Raw genomic sequence first — 18059 nt, forward strand, 5'->3', positions numbered from 1 at the left:
ATCTGCTTTCCTGGTGCCTGCTGCTGCCCCTGCCCTCCTCTGTAGTCCTAGCTCCTGCCCTTCTCACTCCACTTTGCTCTCCTGGGATCTACTCCCCTCCTCTGCACCAGACTTCTCTTCCCCCTGTGTCCATTCCTCCTCTAGCCCCACTTTGATCATCTGTAACTACCCCTCCCCTTCCCCTCTCCTAATACCTTCCTCTACCCACCTGCCCTGCCTCTCTCCTCTGGTGCCAGTCCCTCCCCTCTACGTGTCTGCCCCTCTGCTTCGCCCCCACAATCCCCTGGCACCTGCACCTTCTTGGTGCCTTCCCCTTCCCTCACTGCCCCTGCTCTCCTTTCCCTCTTTTCCCCCTGGTGCCTCCCCTGCCTCAGTTCTCCTCATGCCCCTCCACGCCCTCACACCTGACTTGCTCCATCCCCTGCCTTCCTCATGCCCACCCCTCCTTTCAACCCTTCTTCTCCTGGTACCCACTCCTCCCCTTTGCTCTTCCTCCCTCTTGCCCCCATTGTCCCTCCCCATCCTCTCCCAGCATCACCCTGTTCCTTCCCCCCCTGCCCTTTTTCTCCTTGTCTCCTCTTGCTCCTATGGCATTTGTCTCTTCCACCATGCCCCTGGGTGCCTGCCCTTTTCTTCTTCTGTCTCGGCCCCCTCCTCTCCCCTCAGCACAAGCCCCTTCCTCTCCTCACCCCCACCCTTCTCTTATTATCGCCCTTCCCTTCCCTAACTTTTTACCTTCGACGTGGAAAGTAGTTTGTTGGGGCTGGAGTCAGGGCCGCAGTGCTATTCTAGTACCATGGTCCCGGTCCTAGTTGCTCCTGGGGTGGGACCATGTGCTGGGACTGGAGCAGAGGCCAGCTGCGGTGCTATTTTTAGCACTGTTGTCCCAGTCCCCATGGGACCTCGGAAAATAGCACCGGGGTAGCCCCAGTTCTAGCTGGAGTAAAGTGCTGCCCCAGCTGGAACCGCCTCATCTCATGCACCCCAGATCCAGCTGGAGTAAAGCAGCAGCCACACAAGGCCCATTCCAGCTGGGGCAGCCTCACCAGAATAGCCACACCAGAATAACCTCACCTCATGCGCCCCGGCTCCAGGTGTAGCAAAAAGGCAGCTGCTCGCCACCAGGAACCTACCAGGTGCACTGTCTGCCACCGCCACCACTCGCCTTCTAGTCCAGCAGGAAGGTGAGCAGCGAGTGCTGCTGCGTGGCTCTTAAAATGGTGTGGACGGACCTAACGTTTTTAGTGTGCGGCCACACAGGTGCGCAGCTTAGAGTGAGCACTGGTCATTACTGTCCTGGGTTGGGGACCTGGAAAGGAAACGTTTCATCTTCTCTCTGCCCACTCTGTCATATTTGCTAGTTTTTCCCTTGTTAATATGGTCTCATCATCTGGGCTAAGCTGTTTGCGGGATGGGAGGGAATGGGAAAGAGGGAGGGAAAGGGAAGGGCATTGTGGAAAAGGCAGAGACTTCCCAGAAGTCCCGAGTGGAAGGGGTAGGAGCAGCAGTTTTAAGCTGGGACAGTGTGGTATGTAAAGTGAACCACTTGATAAAGGCAATTGCCTGTTTGTCTTGGCAGATCTGTGGCTTGGGAGTGTGCAGATGGCGATGTCACTGAGAGAAGGTCACTGCATGGTGTCAGGCAGTTCCTCTTGCATTAGAGTGGCCCTTTCTACTTGTTTTCCTTCTTGTTGGTGCTGTGTAGCTGGGGCTTTCTCTAACTGCTCCTGGCAGGCTTCGTATTCAATCAGGACAATCTGGGAAGAGAATGGGAAGCAGGGAATGCCATGTTAGCCCTTCGGTACACCAGGGCAAAAGCTGAACCTCAAGATAGGGAGTGTCCGGGAGGAGGGGTGTGTGTTTTGGAGGCTGACCTGGTCACCTTGATACAACACTGTATCCCTGGCTAAAGGGACCTGCTGTTGTTTGTGGCCCAAACCTTGCAGGGTTTACTTGCAAGAATAGTTCCAGTGAGGCTGTTGCACTTGCGTGGGGAAGGGCTCTGGTATTCTGGGCTCCCTGAGACACTCAGTGACTTTGGATTATTACAAGCGTGTCCTGTGTAGCCTCCCTGCCAAGTTATTCATTCTGGAGCTGGGGTTGGGGAGCTGGACGAGGGAGCTCAGAATGGGGAGCCAGTGTTGTGAACTGGAAGGGCCCAAGGGCTGTTAATTGCCAGCCGACTGTCCATATGTCAGCAGTGGGAGAAGACTTTTTGCTGATGGCATCATAGGTGGGACAATTACATTGGCCATGGGGCAGCTCTGTCATCTCCCCTCTGCTGTGGATGGGCCAGGGCATTGTCTCTGACAGATGCTGGTTGGCAGGCACTTTCTAAGCAGATGAGAAACCATGCTTAAACCTCCCCTCTTCCTCTTTCACTGTGTCATTCAGCCCCACCTTATGTGTGTGATCTGTAACTGCAGCAAACCATACTCCATGGCAAGATGCGCTCTGCCACTGATGTGACATGTGGTTACTCCTGACCTTTCCTGCACCCCCAAGCATAGACTCCTAAACACAGCCACTGAAAAAAGCTCTTGTTCACGCCTTTTATACCTTGCTAGTGCAAAACACTCTGTACGGGGATCAGTCCCCTTCTCCCTCTACCCTCCTCCCCCCCTGCTGAAATGCAGCCACCTCTGGGGCATGCTGTAACAGCTGCTTCACAGCTGCGCAGCCACAATGCCCAGTGGCTTAAGACAGGAAGTGAAGAATGTGGTGTCTGTTGGAAGCTTCAGGGGGAATGTACAGAGACAGAGCACAGCCTAGGTGTGTGTGTGTGCAGATTACAAACACATTCCCCTCATTGCAGCTCATTGAGATGCAGCGTTTCCTTTCTCGTAGTGACCAGGGGTGGGGAGGGGGAGCGGTGGAAGGGGAAGGGAGAGAACCAGAAAATTAACAGGTGTGGAGATGCAGAGAGCTGTACTCCCATCCCTGCAGGCCTCTGGATAGATCGAAATTGTGCAACTGCTCCCCAGGACCGCGAGGAAAGGAAAGGCAGCAAGGCTCATGGTGACACAGTGCCCCCTCATTGAACGCCAGGTCTATCTGGGAAGAGCATTTAGGGATGGCAGCAGAGCTGTACCACGAGGGCTTATTGAAACCAGCAGTGAGGGGGTTATATGGAAAAGATTTTGTAGCCAGACTGAGCCAGGAGACCCTGTGGGGAGTGTAATTAGATCGGGGAGTTGCTCTTGCTTGGGCTCATCTTACCTCCCAGGCTCAGTCTTTGTCTAAAAATCCAATCCCGTGCAGGGCAGTTGTTGCCTTTGTGCAGCACTGTAGTGGCAGGCCAGGCCTGTGCACACCCCTCCTCCCTGCTCTGCAGGTCCGCTGCCTGGACCCTGGCGCTGAATTAATATGCGTGCTCCTTGCGTTGGTGCTCACTGTGGAGAGAGGCAGGGAGCCAGCCAACCTCTGGGCTTTAATTGCTGCTCGCTCTCCCCTCCCTCCCACCTTGAGTCCAGCTCAGTGGGGCATGAGCAGCAACCTGGTTTGAATGCTGATGCATGTCCCCCTCCTACCTGTCCTGTCCCTCTCGCTGACCGTCTTTCTCTCCCTAGAACAGGGGAAGGGAACCTTTTTTGCGTGGGGAGAGGGGGCCACTGACCCACAGAAAAATCAGTCAAGGGCTGCACACAAGTGAGAAGCAAAAAATCAAACCAACCAACCCTCCCAAAAGCCTTTCACTGACTGGTCCCCGACTGAGGAGAAAGACACTTCCCACATTCCCTTCACACACCCGAGCCTAGGGGGGCCCAGGCTAGTAGATCTTGTGTGCTCCAGCCCCGCAGCCATAAGGGACAGGGCCCTGAGCCTTGGAGACCCGATCCAGGCAAGCCAAGGGCTGCATCCGACCCCTGAGCCTGAGATTCCCCACCTTCGCCCTAGACGCTTGGGCTCAGTGATGGTTTCAGAGTGCTGCTCCAGACATGACTGAGGCTGGGAGCCTCTCTGCCTCGGTCTCTTCTGGGACCCTGGCTTAGGGAGCAGGGAGAGGCTGTGCCAGGCCCAGAATTTCTGGAGCAGAGACACTCTCCCTCTTAGTATCTGTGTCTTCACTTCCCACCCCCTCCCCAACATGTTAATCCGTTGCCTTCCCTGAAGGGCAAGAGTTACTGTGTCTCAGCTGCAGCATGTGGCATTGGGCTGCTGGGACTTTCTTGATCACATTGTATAAAGCGTGTGGGGAGAGTAGAGGAGCTTTCCCACAGCAGTCTGTGCTTGGTACAGCCTCTCTGGGGATTTGGCGGGATTAAACCTTTGGTGGGTGGGAGGGAAAGGCCAGGACTTGCTGATCAAAGGAGATTCTCCTATGTCTTCACTCCACGTTCACCCCCCTCTCAGCCACTACTCCTCAGACTTGCCCCAGAATCCTTTTGTGTCCACTCATATGGCACTTCCAGGAGATAGGAGCCTCCCTTGCTCTGGTGAGAGGCTGGGCAGGTTGGGGAATGGGAATGGGAGCAGGCAGGCTCATGACTCCTCTGGAAAACTACTGGCCTCCTGTCTGGCCTCAGCAGGAGAACTGCCAGCATAAGTGAATCCTCTGGTGGGGAGACCAGAACTGAGGCGAGTTTGAGATACTCAGTAAGGGCAATGCCCATTCCCTGCAGGAGCCACATCAGCAATTCACCCAGGATGGCTTGCAGATCTGGAGTGCTGCTTCCTGCAGAGGCTGGAATAGCAGGAGGGGATGCAGGTCAGGATGGAGGGGTGCTGGCAAAGGGGAGTCTGGTGGGGGGGAGGTCTGGGTTGGGGTACTATGGAACAGGAAAGAGGGACACTGATCGAGATGCATGTGGGAAACACTATGTTGAAACAACTGGAGTGGTGTGGTGTGGACCAGGGCTCATCTTTAGAGCCCCTGTGTGGGTACAAAATCGGTATCTGCATCTGCAAAACTGCTCTGCAGATGTGGGTACTTGCAGCTATAAAGCGGATAGCCACAGATTTGCAAGGCTCTACTCATCTTCTGCATTCAACCCTACTCTTCCGTGGAGCCTGGCACTTCAGGGAAGGAGTGGGGTGGGGTGGGGTGAGGAGGGGTCCTTGGCAGGATTCATATGTAAAGGGTCCCTGGGAGATGTTGTGTTAGATTGTTGCTGCCCTGTGGTAGGAGTCCTGGGCAACAGGACTGTGTCTGCAATCTGACACTATCTCCTCCAGTGCGGGTGGCCTTTTCTGTTCTGTCCATCCTCCCCCTTGTTCCCTGAGATCCCTTCAGAGAGCAGAACCCACCTGCACCACCTAGCAACCTCTGTAGACTGTGAGGGTCCCACAGTGCCCTGGCGCCCCAGCTAATCAGTGAATCTGTGCCTGGGCGTAGCCAGAGTTATGGGTATGGGTATGTTTGGTACCAGTCTGCTGTGTGCGAGCTCCCAATTCCTTCTGGGACCATCGCTTCTTGCCCTACCCAGGAGCAATCCCGGGCAGAGGGAGGGGAAGCAGAGCTCCTTGCTACCCCCATGTCCTATTAGCAGCCTCTGAGGAATCAGGCAAGTCCCTAATTGCTACCCTGACCCCTCATCATGCCCCAAAGTGGTGGCGTTTCCCCACTCTCCTTGGCTGCCCCGCATCCGGTCAGGAATGAGCTGAGGGGGGCTCCGATTGTTTCCTCACTTTGTGATTGCTCTAAGTCAGCAGCTCGGCTCCCCTTGCACACAGCTGTTTAAGTAATGTCGATGTATTGACCAAGGCCTCACCGCTCCCATTCCCTTCTTCTCTGACAGCCTCTGCAGATTGACGACTATTTCTGTGGCCAGGATTTTAACCAGCCTCTGGGCGGGACAGTGACCATCGAGGGGACAGCGCTTTTTGTGGATAAGGAGGATGGCATGACCTCGGTGGCTGCCTACGACTATCGGGGACACACGGTCGTCTTCGCCGGCACACGGAGTGGCAGGATCAAAAAGGTGAGCACCCTGCTAGGCTGGTGGTGAGGAGGCTGCTTGGCTGCCTGCCTCCTTCGGGGCCAAGGGCATGATTTTGTTGCTGTGTTTGAGGTGTGAATGGTGTATCCAGCGTGGGGAGTGGCAGTGTCGATAAAGGGCAGTTTCTCTTTGTTCTTGTCCACCAGGCACATTTATTAAAACAGTTGTTTATGGCAGGATTGTAACACGAGGAAACTCCCAGCCCCCCCCTTAAGTCCCAGGCAGTGATAAGGAGAGTCCCTTTGCACAGTCTCTCCTAGGGCTGGGGTGTTGGGTTCACAGCATAGCCAGGTATCCCAGCACTAAGGGTGTCCCTCGCTACCCTCTGTGCTTTTATCATTGGATTGCTTTGCCACCGTCCGAGAGCGGCTGTGCATGGGTGATGTATGAGCCAGTGACCCGACACCTGGAGCGCTTTGTTGGTCTCTGCCCTCTTGCCACATGGCAGTGCTGGCTTGTGAGCAGACGTTTAAGGGGCAAGACGAAGCTCCTTCTTTTGGTACTTCTTGAGTTCAGAAATCCCTCCTCACTCTTGGCCTTAAGTCCTCAATTGGGCCCAAGAGGGGTAAATGACATGGAATGGAGAGGGAAAGGCCTGAAGTCTCATCGGGCAGGGTCAGTCCTCCAGGGCATGTGGGCTTTGGGCCAGGCTGGAGCACTCAGAAGGTCAGCAGGCGGGGAGCTTTCGTCTGGCTATCACACCTGTGCGTAGCTTAGACATTGCTCGGGCCCCACCCCTGTCCCGTTTGGCTGGGTGATCTGGCCTGGGGGGATTTACTCTACATGTTTCTTAGACAGAGAGTATGGAATGGTGAGGCTGCTTCATCTCTACCTTGCCTGCATTTAGCATTGGTAAGCTCCCGTCCCCACTGCATGCCAGGCCCTGCTGCAGCCCCTTCCATGGGAATGCCCTGAGGTTCACGGCACTGCTCCATGGTGGGAGCTGAAGGAATCCGATAAGCTTCTGTAGAAGAGGGAGCTCTCTTGGGAGCTGCAGTGCACTCCAGCCTGGCTGACTGAAGCCATCTGTGGGCAAAATTCCGCAATGTGGGGGAGACTACACAAAAGGCTTCTTGTTGGTGGCAATTAGCAAATAACTCTGGGCTTCTTGCTGCATCTCCACGGGGCATGGATTTCCTGTTATCATAACATCATTCCTATAATTACAGCTGCATATGCTCTGTATAAACACAGTGCACAGTAACTGCATCCTCCACCAGGCAAAGGAGTGTTGGGGGTCTTGGTACAGTCCTTGGATGCCTGAAGTGCAGCACTCAGATGGTGCATGCAGCACTGTTGATCCATCCTCCACAGCTTGGAGACACAGCCGCTTGGGCCTACTTGCTGCCCCACCCCGGGGAGTGATGGCTTGAATTCCAAACTCCTTTTGGAGTCTTTGTTCCCCAGCTAAAATTCCTCCTTTTCTAAAATGACACACTTGTATGTCGAAGCAAAGGCAGCTCTGCAGAGGTGTGATGCGGTGGAGTGGGGTGGAGTCATTGGGATTGGGCCATGCAGTAGTCATCTTGGAAAGCTGCCTGATGCCATTGGCAGCTGTTTCCTGCATGAATTGGCAATGGTAAAGGCAGACCACATATTCCCTTGGGGTCTGAGTGTACGTAGCCAAATGAATAGGGGGATTAAATTAGAGAAGGCTGCAGCCTTCAGTGAGGTGGAGAAGGGTCAAACTTAGGGTTTCAGGCTAGTAGGGGAATTGTGCACAAGAAGGCCAGGCAGGTACTTTTATCTAGGAGTTTGGCCTCCCTGTGTGCTGTGCAAGCATGAACTAAGTATTCTCAGCCCCCTCGGGAGATGGGTCTGTATCCCAGTGCATTCCTTATTTTACAGATGGGGATACTGAGGCACACGGAGATGCAATGATTTGCCAAGGCTACTGAGCAGGCCAGTGGCAGAGCCAGGTGCAGCTCTGAGTTCCTTGCCCTGATCCCTTGCTGTAATGACTGGACCTTGCTGGCTCTATCTGCCTGTGTACAGAATATATATGTGTGGGTTTCCTCTGTGCCACTAGTGTATGATCAGCTGTTTCCACTCTGGCATGTATGGCACAAATCCCTTCACCCCCACAGAAGTGCTGGAGAAAGCAGACTTTTGCTGAGGTGCTGATTTCTGGTTCATTGGGTCGGGAATGCAGTGATTGGCCCATGGCCAGGTTAGGACTGAACTAGGGAGTGTGGTTAAGTCATTATGTTGGTGTCGGCCTGCATGAGGCCAGTGCTGGCAGGAGGAAGGCCCTGTGTGTGAGGGGGGCTTGGGCTTAGAGCTGCTCGTGCAGCCTTCTCCCCAGCCTCCTTGGCTCGGCTCCAGGGAAGCACAACAGCCCCAAGGGGTCCGAGGCATTGCGGCGTCATCCACACACGTGCTATGCTGAGCTCAGCAAGATCTCTGCCGCGCCCCGTCTCTGCTGACTGCCAAAGCCCAGCATCCGCACCCAAGTCTCTGATCCACCCTACCGTGCTGGCTGGGTGGCAGGACCAAGACCAGGCTGTTGGATTCAAGGCCCCCTTTGCCAGGATTTTTTGGGGGTGTGAAATCATGATGAGCCTGAACCTGGCCTCTAGCTTAGTGAGAGAAGCCCACCGAGACTGGTGGCTGTTGGCAAAGAGGGGAGTATGTATGTCTGGGTGAGTGGGAGGTTGGTTTCTTAACACTTTCCCCCCACAATCTCATTCTTCTGGCATGGATCAGAAGGCAGCGCTCCCCCCACACCACTGCCATGCCACAATAGGCAGGCCCCATGCATCTATCTTCCTGCTCTCGCTGCGATCCTTCCCCTCTTTGGCCTGGTGATGTCTGTCATGAGCCCCAGGTACAGCATGAACCCCACCTGCTACTGCCCTGGCCTTGTGTCTGTGATTTGGAGTTCAAGCCTGCAGTAGTGGGGAAGGGAAGAGACTGACCCTCCACATGCATTGAGCCAAACTCAGTTGTGCTGTAGCTGGGGACAATTGCATGGGCTCCAGTGGACATGCACCTGCTTCCAGCAGACCTGAATCCAGCCCCATTGTCTGTAGTTTCTTCTGTCAGAGGATCTCAAGGCATTTCACTAATAGTGAATGAAGACACCTTGCACGGCCCCGCTGGGTTGGGTTGGTATTCCTTTCTATTTTACAGATGGGGAAACTGAGGCACAGGGTGATGTAGGGTAATGCCCAAAGTGTCTGAGAGCCGCTGCCAGCTCCAGGAATAGAACGTAGGAGTCCTTGCGGTCAGTTCTCCGCTCCTACAGCTAGATCACACTTCTTGTAGGGTACTCAGTGAGCACTTGAGTTTCTTCATCCGTTCTGAAGTCTCAATTTCCCTTTCTCTCCTTCAGTTTCCTTCCTCCTCAACATCATCACCTCCATCAGAGAAGGCATCTGGTCGGCATGGATTGTGAGAGGCTACTGTGTTGCTGTCTCGCTGCGGAGGCAGCTTGTCCTCCCTTACGGATCAATACGGGAGCTGAAGTGACTGGTGTCGCATTTCCACCAGCCTCTCCTGCTATTGAATTCCAAATTGCAGGTTCTAAATAGGTCTGTGCCAGTGTGGTGCAGAGGGAGGGAGAGGAAGTGTGGGTGGAGGATTCATGAAGCCACTCAGGCAGTGTTACACATCCAGTTATTTATCTCTGGAACCTGACGGTTGCTATTTGTCTGGCAAATTTCTCCCTGAGGTGCCAGGTCTCTTGTTTTCTCTGCATTCTTGCGCCTTCATCTAACTTTGCCCTTCCCCTCTTCCTGCAACTTCTGTGACTCTGCTGTGGCGGTAGTTAGAGAGAATACCCACTGGAGGATCATGTCCACTCCCTCAGTCTACCAGGATTCAGAACTGGGTCTAGGTGTTTGTAACCATGCGGGCCTCACCGCCACAGGCGCCTCCTCCTGTACCCTTTGGGAATTAGCCTTTTGGTGCTGGAGCACCCCCCTTCTGGCCAGTGTCTCACCCACGGTTACCTATTTTCTCCAGCTCTGGTTACTGCCCTACCTCAGTGCACCCTCACTCTGGGGTCCTCCCGCTCTGGGAACCCCCAAACCCTTATGCCCACCTTGCCTCAGTGACCCACTGCCATTCATTATCTAGCCCCTTACCTCAGGGGCAAACTGCAGTCTGAAAGGGTCAATCCTCATTGGCAAAGGGGTGTGGACCGGCTGCCTTTGCCTACCCTGGCTGCTTCTCTGCAGCCTTAGTACACTCAGGCTTTGCCTTTACGGAGCTTGCCTGGCCAGAGCTTCCCCAACTCTGCCTGCCTTTCCCCAGCCCTGCTCTAACTACGGCCTAGTGTTCTCAGGCCTGGGAGTGAGGTCAGGCCAGAGCTCCCCAGCTCTGCCTGCCTCTTCCCACCACTACTCTGTCACAGGAAGCTTCCAGGGTCTCTGGCAGCCAGGTCCCTTCTGCTTCTCAACTTGACCAGGAGTCAGTCTGCCTCTCCTCCCCTCCTGGAGCCTTTATTTATACTCCCCTCAGCTGGGCCCTAAATAGCTAGTACCTGCCTCAGCTGTGGGGCTTTGCTTTCAGCCCTCTCCAGGGGCTGGGTTTTACCCGTAAAGGGCCAGTGTGGGGCATGCCTGTCACAGTGCTGCATCAGGGCCCACTAAGCCCCAGGGTGATTTTGGAACTTCGGACCCATTCGTGTGGCTGGAGTGTCTCCTTTCTTTCCCTTTGCTTCACTCTGTCTGCAGTTGTAGTTTCAGCTTCTCTGTGGTACAGAAACTGAGACAGGCTCTGGTCCTTGAGGGCTTAAGGAGACCAAGTGGGGTTCAATGGGAAACAAAGGGGTGGTTCTCAGTCCTGTTCCCAATGGGCAAGTGTCCCCATCACAGAGTTTGTGGGCCTGAGAGGCCAAGGACAGGACTCCCCTCTTGCTGTGTGGGCCAGGCTAGGACGCACTGATGGGGGGATGTTTCTCTTTAGGCTGTCTGCGAGGGTCCCTCGCCATTGAAACAGAGCACCTTGCGGGATTTTTAAAAGAGGAAGAGCACTCGCTTTCTCATTCTCTGTGCCTCCTTTGTTCTCTCTCCCAGAGGCAGAGGAAATAATTCTCTTTGGTAAGAGAGGCACGAGCGTTACAATTTGAAAAAAATCTAGCAGGCAGGCAAAGCAGGAGGGAATGTTTAGTTCTGAAAGTAGCGAGGTCGGTGCTCACTCTTACCTCGCATGGGAGCAGGTTTTCACATTCCAGATCCCCTCCGGGAGTCCCAGCTCCTGTGTGCATGAGGCAGCCTCATTGGTCACTCATTGTTGCAGGTGGGAGCTTGTGCTGTGTGTGAGGCGGGAACTTGCCATAGAGGCAGGTGTTGTCTGTGTGCTGCTGGCACTATAGTCCATGTTGTCTCACCAGCTCTTCCCCTGGTCTGCCTGGGTGTTGAGTGATAAGGGGGAGAGGAATGAGATTTGTGGGGCACTGCTGGTGAAGGCTTTGGAGGTGGAGGAGCAGTTACCCGTGATGTCTTTCTGCATGCTGTGCTGGAGGAGGGACCCAAGGCATTCGGGGGATTTCCATTCCCCAGCTGTGAGAGTGTGTGGTGATCAAGGATCTCAGCTGACACAAAAGGTCCCAGCAAGATGAGCATGACTGGACTTTCCCTGTTGATGGAAGAGGGAGGCTGGTCACCAGAGCAGAATGATGTTCTTTGCTCAGTCTCTGAGGGACCCGAAGGTCAGAGGGGGTCCCACTCATTTGGGGGTGACGGACCTTATTCAACCACTGCACCTTCAGGGCTCCTGTGCTGAAGGCTGCGGAGCATAGTGTGTGTGTAGGGGAAGGGTGTCCTGCGTCCCTTACTCTAACCTTGGAGCACGGGTGTGGGGACGACATGGAGAGCTCAGCTTTCTCCAGCAGGGGCTGTCTGGCTGGACTTGGAGGATGGGGGAAGTGCTGCCTCAGCAGTTACCTGATCTTGCTGGGGAGCCTGGTGTAATCAGACCCTGCTGCTGGCTGGCTCTGCTGCTGCAGGGAGTGAATCCTTCCAGCCCGCTGGAGTTGAGACTTCAGCCAGTGCTGCTCCAAGCAGTCTGCTTCCTATGGTCTGAGTGTAGGTGGGACATTGGCATGTTTGAGAGGGAGAGCGGAGCAGCATCGCGTTCGCTTCCCTGGTGGGTCTCCGGAGGCTGAGGAAGGAAGCCTTGTGTAGGTGCCTCTCCTCTCATGCTGGCTGTCAAGTGTGCACCTGGGGAGCCCCGCACGGAGAAGTAGCCTGCTAGCTTGAGGGCATGAGGGGAACTTGAGCATGTTGGTGGTGCAGGTCTCCTCTGACCTGTTGCTGCTCAGATGGGACCTGGGTTTTCATGTCCCAACTCCATGGGGCTTGCACCAGTTGGCTCTTGCAGGTTCCGTGTGTTGTGAGAAAACCTGGAAGAATTAAGTTGGACTACAGCTAATATCCTTGGTGACCATCTCCCCTTTAAACATGTACCTGCCAGGCAGGCCAGCTGCTACCTACTTCCGGGAAGAAAGGTGGGACTTCCTAAAGTTGTAGGGTTGTGGGTTGAACCCTCCTCCAGCGCTGTCCGACCTCCCAGTGTGGGTGCCCTTTGGCCAATGGGCTTTGTGGAGCAACAGAGAAGAATGGAGTTAGAGCCCAGAGCATGTTGCAGGTGCGTGTGGTGTTGGCAGTGGGAAGGGGAACGTGTGACAGGGCATGGCTCAGCTTTTCCCTCTTCACTGGAGGGTGCTGAGCCACCCCAGTTCTCTCTGAGTTCCCCACAGGATCTGGCCCTTAGCCAGGTGGATGGGATTGAAGGCACATTGGCAGAGGTGCTGTGGAGGCCAGGAGTGGGTAGCAGTGAAGCTGCAGAGCAGGATTCTGGGGCATGTTGATAGAGCTGCTGGAGAGGTCAGGACTGGGCAGCTGTAGGGTGAGATCAAGGGGTATTGGCACAGCTGTGAGCATTCCCAGCACCTGCCCATCTCTTGCGAGCCATCCGCTTGCTCCAGTGTTCCCTTGTCATCTTGACAAGTAGCTACATTTGTCGCTGCGCTGCTGGATAATTCCTTCCCCTCTTGGGTTTCTCTCCCTTCTTGGGGGGAGGTGAATGAAGCCTCTGCTGTCCTTGTACTGGAATGTGGGGCAAAGCGGGAGAGGAATGCCAGGCTAGGCCATGCTGCCTGCCTCTTTCCCCTGCGTGCTTGGGAGGCAGCCTCGTTTGTCAGCCCAGCAGTTCCATCCCCTCTGTCTCTCAGCCCTGTGGTGTTAGCATGGAGGTCTAGCTGTCCCAAATGAGCCCGGCCTTTCCCCCAGCATGACCTGGTGAGGCGTGTGTGGCACATGGTTTAGACTTGTGGGCCCATCAGCAGAAGCTTGCTGCTTCCTATCAAGCTCTCTAGGAATGGCGGGAAGGGGACTGGGTGTCTCAGATGGGTCTGGGTCAGTGGCCCTTGCCCCAGAATTCTTCTGCTGCTTCCTGGGAATTTGATGCCCCTGCCACGACCGGAGGGGGTGCTGACATGCTTTTCCCATCCCTCTGGCACAGATGCCAGCTTGAGCTGCAGGCCCACCTGAGCTCCTTAGCCTCCCAGTACTTTTCAGTAAAGAGGTAGCTGCATCGCTGTTGTGGTGAGGAGTCCAACTTGACGTGTCCCCTTCAGCAGTCTGGCTACTGCTGCTGAGGATGGAGCAGTGATAGGGCTGCATTTGTGAATAACATTCCTCCAAACCCCCACATAGCATGTTTGTTAGAGCCCACAGTAACACAGCTGTGCCGTGTAAGTCCCCAAGATCACAAGTGTGCTGATGTCTGTGGGACTTCTCTGTGCCCTGGGAAATCCCATCTCCTACTCAGCTGGCCAAACTGGATCTGAGGAACCTAAGAGCTCTCCTGAGACAGACAGACGCTTCTGCTACTGTTTTCAAGAGCCCTGCAGTGGGTCCCGGGTTAAAGAGGATGCTGATTTTGCCATCTAAAATTGGAAGGGGCGGGGTGGGGAGTCACTGCTCTCTGCACATTCCCCGAATGGCAGCTCCAAGCACTTGCCCAGGCTGTCGCCTGCAGACAGAACTCTCCTTTGTCCCAGGAAAAGATCACGCGGTCTGGCTTGTTTGCAGGGGCTCCTTAGACATGCTGCAAACAGTTGCTTCTCAGAGGCTGGGCTGCTGGTCAGCACCTGTTGCTGTTGCAGCTGTAGCCTCTTTCCTGACCTGCATTTTCCCATCCTGTCCCCTATTTTTTCCCCTCCACCCCTTGCCCCCTCACTGAAACCCCAAACAAGTTGGCCCTGTCTGGTGATTTCCTCCCTGCTGTGTCACCAGGCACATGGCTGGCTATTTTGGAAGGCCCGGACTCTGTAATGTTATGCAAGTACCCTCGTGCTGTCTGCTCTCTATAGTCATGAGGTTGTGTGTTGTCTGTGTAATTTTTGCCAGTGCCAGGATGAGTAACGGAGGGGATGATCTTCCCGAATACTGCCAGTTTTGGATGCAAGCCACTTCCTCTTCATTCTCCCCAGGCACTACTGTAGCCTATCAGAGACCTGTGGTTTTTGCCCTGTGATTTACTGGATTTTTAGAACCAGGGAAGTGACACTGTGTGTTGATCTTTTTGTGTCTCGTTATTCCCCTTGGTAGTTTCCAAAGCAAATCTGCTCTGTACAAGGAAGTTGCTGACCCCTCTTGACTTTGCCTGAACAATCATGATTTCCTTCGGACTGTTTCATGCTTCTGCAAAGTGTGACATTATGAGCCTGATGTGCAAAAAGCCACAAGTGCAGCTGCAGAACTGTGCCCATTGATGTGCTTAATTTACACATGCAAACGTGCATCTCCAACTGCATACTTATTAGGGATGTTAGCAGCTTGGCTATCGGTTAACAGTTCCGATTAACTGCAAGCCCCCCTCCCTCCTTGCAAGCTCAGCATTTAAAACTTGGACTGGCAGGCTGGCTCAGTCGCCCACTGGTCGGAGTTTTCAATGAAGAGCATGCAGGGGAGCCTGCCTACCACCTCGTGCTGCTGCTGAGGCAGCAGCCCCTGTCAGCATGGGGGATGAACTTGGCCCCCATGGACAGACTGCTGCCATTCCACATTGCTGCCTCTGATATAGAGGCAGCAGTACAGGATGTCAGGGGGCTTCCCAGGAGTGGAGCTGGGAGTGCACTGGCTGCTGGCCCTGCCCCCAGGGAGCAGTGAGTAATTGTGTAACCACTAAGAAATTTAGCAGTTACACAATTATTAAAATAATTGCTTTTTAACTTCCCTAATGCTTATATGCATGTGCGGAATGGAATGCCTGTGTGTTACGCATACGAAAAACACACCAGGAGCTGTCAACTTATTGGGCATGAACAAAAAAAGCACCATTATTTCTAACCTGATTCTTCACCCTTGCTTACCACAGTTGCACATGCATTCGTCTCAGATGAATATGGAGCATTGCATGCTGGGACTTGTAGTCCTGTGGGGCTACCTCTCCATGCCAGGAAGAGTGTCTGCCATCTGTTCCACATTATGCAAATTAGACACTGCCCTAGGGCCTCTGCTAAGCCCCACTGTGGGCCCCTTGGTTGAGCCAAGATTGGGTGCTGCTTGACTTGCTGGGGAAGTGGGATCAACTCTGACATTCAGCAGCCAGCTGGCCTAAGGCTTACAATAGACCCCAATCTGCCAGTCTCCTGAATTACCAATCAGGGAGATGAGGTGGCTTCAGAGTGGGTGCCCTGCAGACTCCTTGCCGCAGGCTTGGGGCTTTAGGGAACCGGCTTACCACTTGGATGAGGAGGATTAAGCTGTGAACACCTTTTGGAAGGGGAGTAGTTGGGATCCCATGGCTTTGGGGCCTTAATTTGTATTTTTCAGGATAGACATTTGGATGGCTTCTCTGGGACCACTAATAGGGAGAGGGAGGGAGAGGGGCATGAGAATTACTTCAGATACATCCTGCAGTCAGCGAGAGCAGAATTTGGTCCACTGGTGGGGTTAGGATTCGACCCCAAGTTCAGGGAAGCAGGTGATTTATGACAGAGGCTGTAGGAGCCTAGGGGCAGTTAAAAAAAGAATTGGGGGAGGGTTTCTGCTGGCTGGGGCATTGAACACAGCAGCTTCCTTGCTCTCCCCAGTGAATTGGATAGAGGTGAGAGGTGGGAATGGGAATCCCTTTTCCTTCACTGTCGGGTAACTAGGGGCTAAACAGCTTTATTCCTTTACCTGCAACTGGACTTGAAGGATTTGGCACAGCCTTGCTTCTCCAGCCGGATGCGAAAGGCGAGTGCGGCCATCTCTGAAAGCCCTGTGGATAATGCCCTGGTGAGAAACCCACCCTGTGGCTGCTGGGATGGGTGAGGGTATTGCGGTTCTTATCAGATTGCTAGAGCCTGCTCGGGGGCTCCATCCTCCATACCAGTCTCTGTCTGGGAGTGTCAGATAACTGCAGCGTCCTCCCTCTTTTCTAGGCTGCTAGAAGGTAGTGTGTCCTCCTCCCTGTTGGGAGAGTGGATCCACTACCTACCTTTCCCCAACCTCTCTGCTGCCACCAAGGGTCATGTGCAGGATACGGGCAGCTCTTGGCTGCTGTATGTCTGGTGGCGTGCCCATTCTCCTATTCCTTCCCCCATCAGCTTGCCAGGCCTGTTTGAGCAGAAGGGGTGACTGAGGCCCCTGAGCTGCCTGTCTCCAGACTCAGGGAGAGGACAGTGCTGCACTGGGAGTCACGTGGAAGGTCTGTCTTCTCAGGCAGGAATGAGAAACACTTCTAATTGGTTTACATGAAAGCTCTGATGTAGTGGGAGTCTGGCCTAGGCCTCCAGCCCCCGCATTCCTCAGGGGCAAGGGTCCTCCTGTTCCTCATGCAGGAGGTGGGGAGTGGATTTTCAAGCCAGCCTCTTAAATGTCTTTGTGTAAATGAGGCTGGGAAAGATCTGTTAGAAGGGAAGGATGGTCTGTTTGGTCAAGCACAGGTCTGGGAGTCAGGACAAGGAATTCTGTCTCCCTAGGCCTGCCGCTTTGAGACCATGAGCAAATCTCTCTCAATCCCGTTTTTCCACCTGTAAAAGTGGGGACCGTACCTGTGCCCCTTACCAATGAGGTCTCATTTATTAAAGTTTCTGGCGCACTTGGAGCTGATCAGGTAGAAGGCATGAGAACTGGGTAAAGGATTATCCTATGTGCCCAGATGCAATGATGATGGGCTCTTCGGGCATGTGTTGCCTACCTATGGCACTCCGCTGGCAGCCAGTGCAGGTTTGGTTTTGTGCACGTGTTCTGTGGGGTTTTATATGTCTCCGGTGATGGGCTCATGTCTCTTGTTATGGAGAGGGTGTTTGACAGGCCAATAGAGCTCCCCATAGCCACGCTCGATTTTCCTTTGCTTCATTTAATCACATTTTGTATAGTGGATACTGCCTTGGCCACCCTGCATGGACCCTTCCACCATGGCACCTGCTGAGCCAACCAAGATGTGGTTAGCTCTGTGTCCTACCCCACAGAGCATTCCCTGAGACTCTTTGCTCATGGTCAGGGAATGATCTGAGGATTTCCTCATGAGGGCTGAGCTGGCTTGGAATTGCCATCCGTCTGGGTTGGCTGGGCTGGGCTGGTGCAGAAAGCCTGCCTGACCCTTTTATACAGCATCTATTGTCTGTACTGTGCTGCTGCTGTTCAGAAGCCAGAGTGAAGTCTGGCAATAGCAGGGTTAAAGCTGGGTGTTTGAGAGCTCCCAAGCCTGGCCCAGTTGAGGGACTGGCAGACCAGGCCTATCACTGTTTCCCTGGCACCAGGGATCAAGAGGTGTCCGACTGAATGGCTCTCCCAGCAAGCTGAGCTCTGATTTTGGGGGGATGTTTCTTTGTCTAGAGCTGCCTGTCCAGTCGCCCCTCTAATCCCTTTAACCCTCCTCCTTGTGCAAACCCAGATGGCCTTTGGTGCAGATGCATTAGGGAACGTCTGTGTCTGGAATCTCCCCCCCCACAGCTCTCACTCTCTGCAACTTGTTTATTCTCTCCCACGGAAAGCGAAGCTGAACTGGCCCCACGTCTGCTTTTTTTTGGCTCATCTTCTATTTATTATTGTTGTTAATCTTTTCATGCTACGTGGTCATGCTGACCCCATTAACACATGTACAAGTTCCCCCCACCCTTGTGCTGGGGAGGATCAGAGGGCACATTCTTCTCCCCTCTCCCCCCGTGGGGAGATG

At 54.1% G+C, this 18059-nt stretch overlaps 1 protein-coding gene across 6 annotated transcripts in view; it reads left to right on the forward strand.

Annotated features, from left to right (window-relative positions):
* PLXNA1 (plexin A1) overlaps nucleotides 1–18059 on the forward strand; it is a 356659-nt gene that overhangs the window by 114795 nt on the left and 223805 nt on the right. For all 6 annotated transcript variants that reach the window (XM_075938783.2, XM_075938786.2, XM_075938785.2 and 3 more), the window contains one exon: nucleotides 5739–5921. In XM_075938783.2, coding sequence (XP_075794898.1) covers nucleotides 5739–5921 — 183 coding nt within the window. The remainder of the gene's footprint in view (nucleotides 1–5738; nucleotides 5922–18059) is intronic.

This window comes from Pelodiscus sinensis, chromosome 11 (assembly GCF_052426305.1).
Source record: "Pelodiscus sinensis isolate ZL-2025 chromosome 11, ASM5242630v1, whole genome shotgun sequence".
In the NCBI taxonomy this organism is placed as follows: Eukaryota; Metazoa; Chordata; order Testudines; family Trionychidae; genus Pelodiscus; species Pelodiscus sinensis.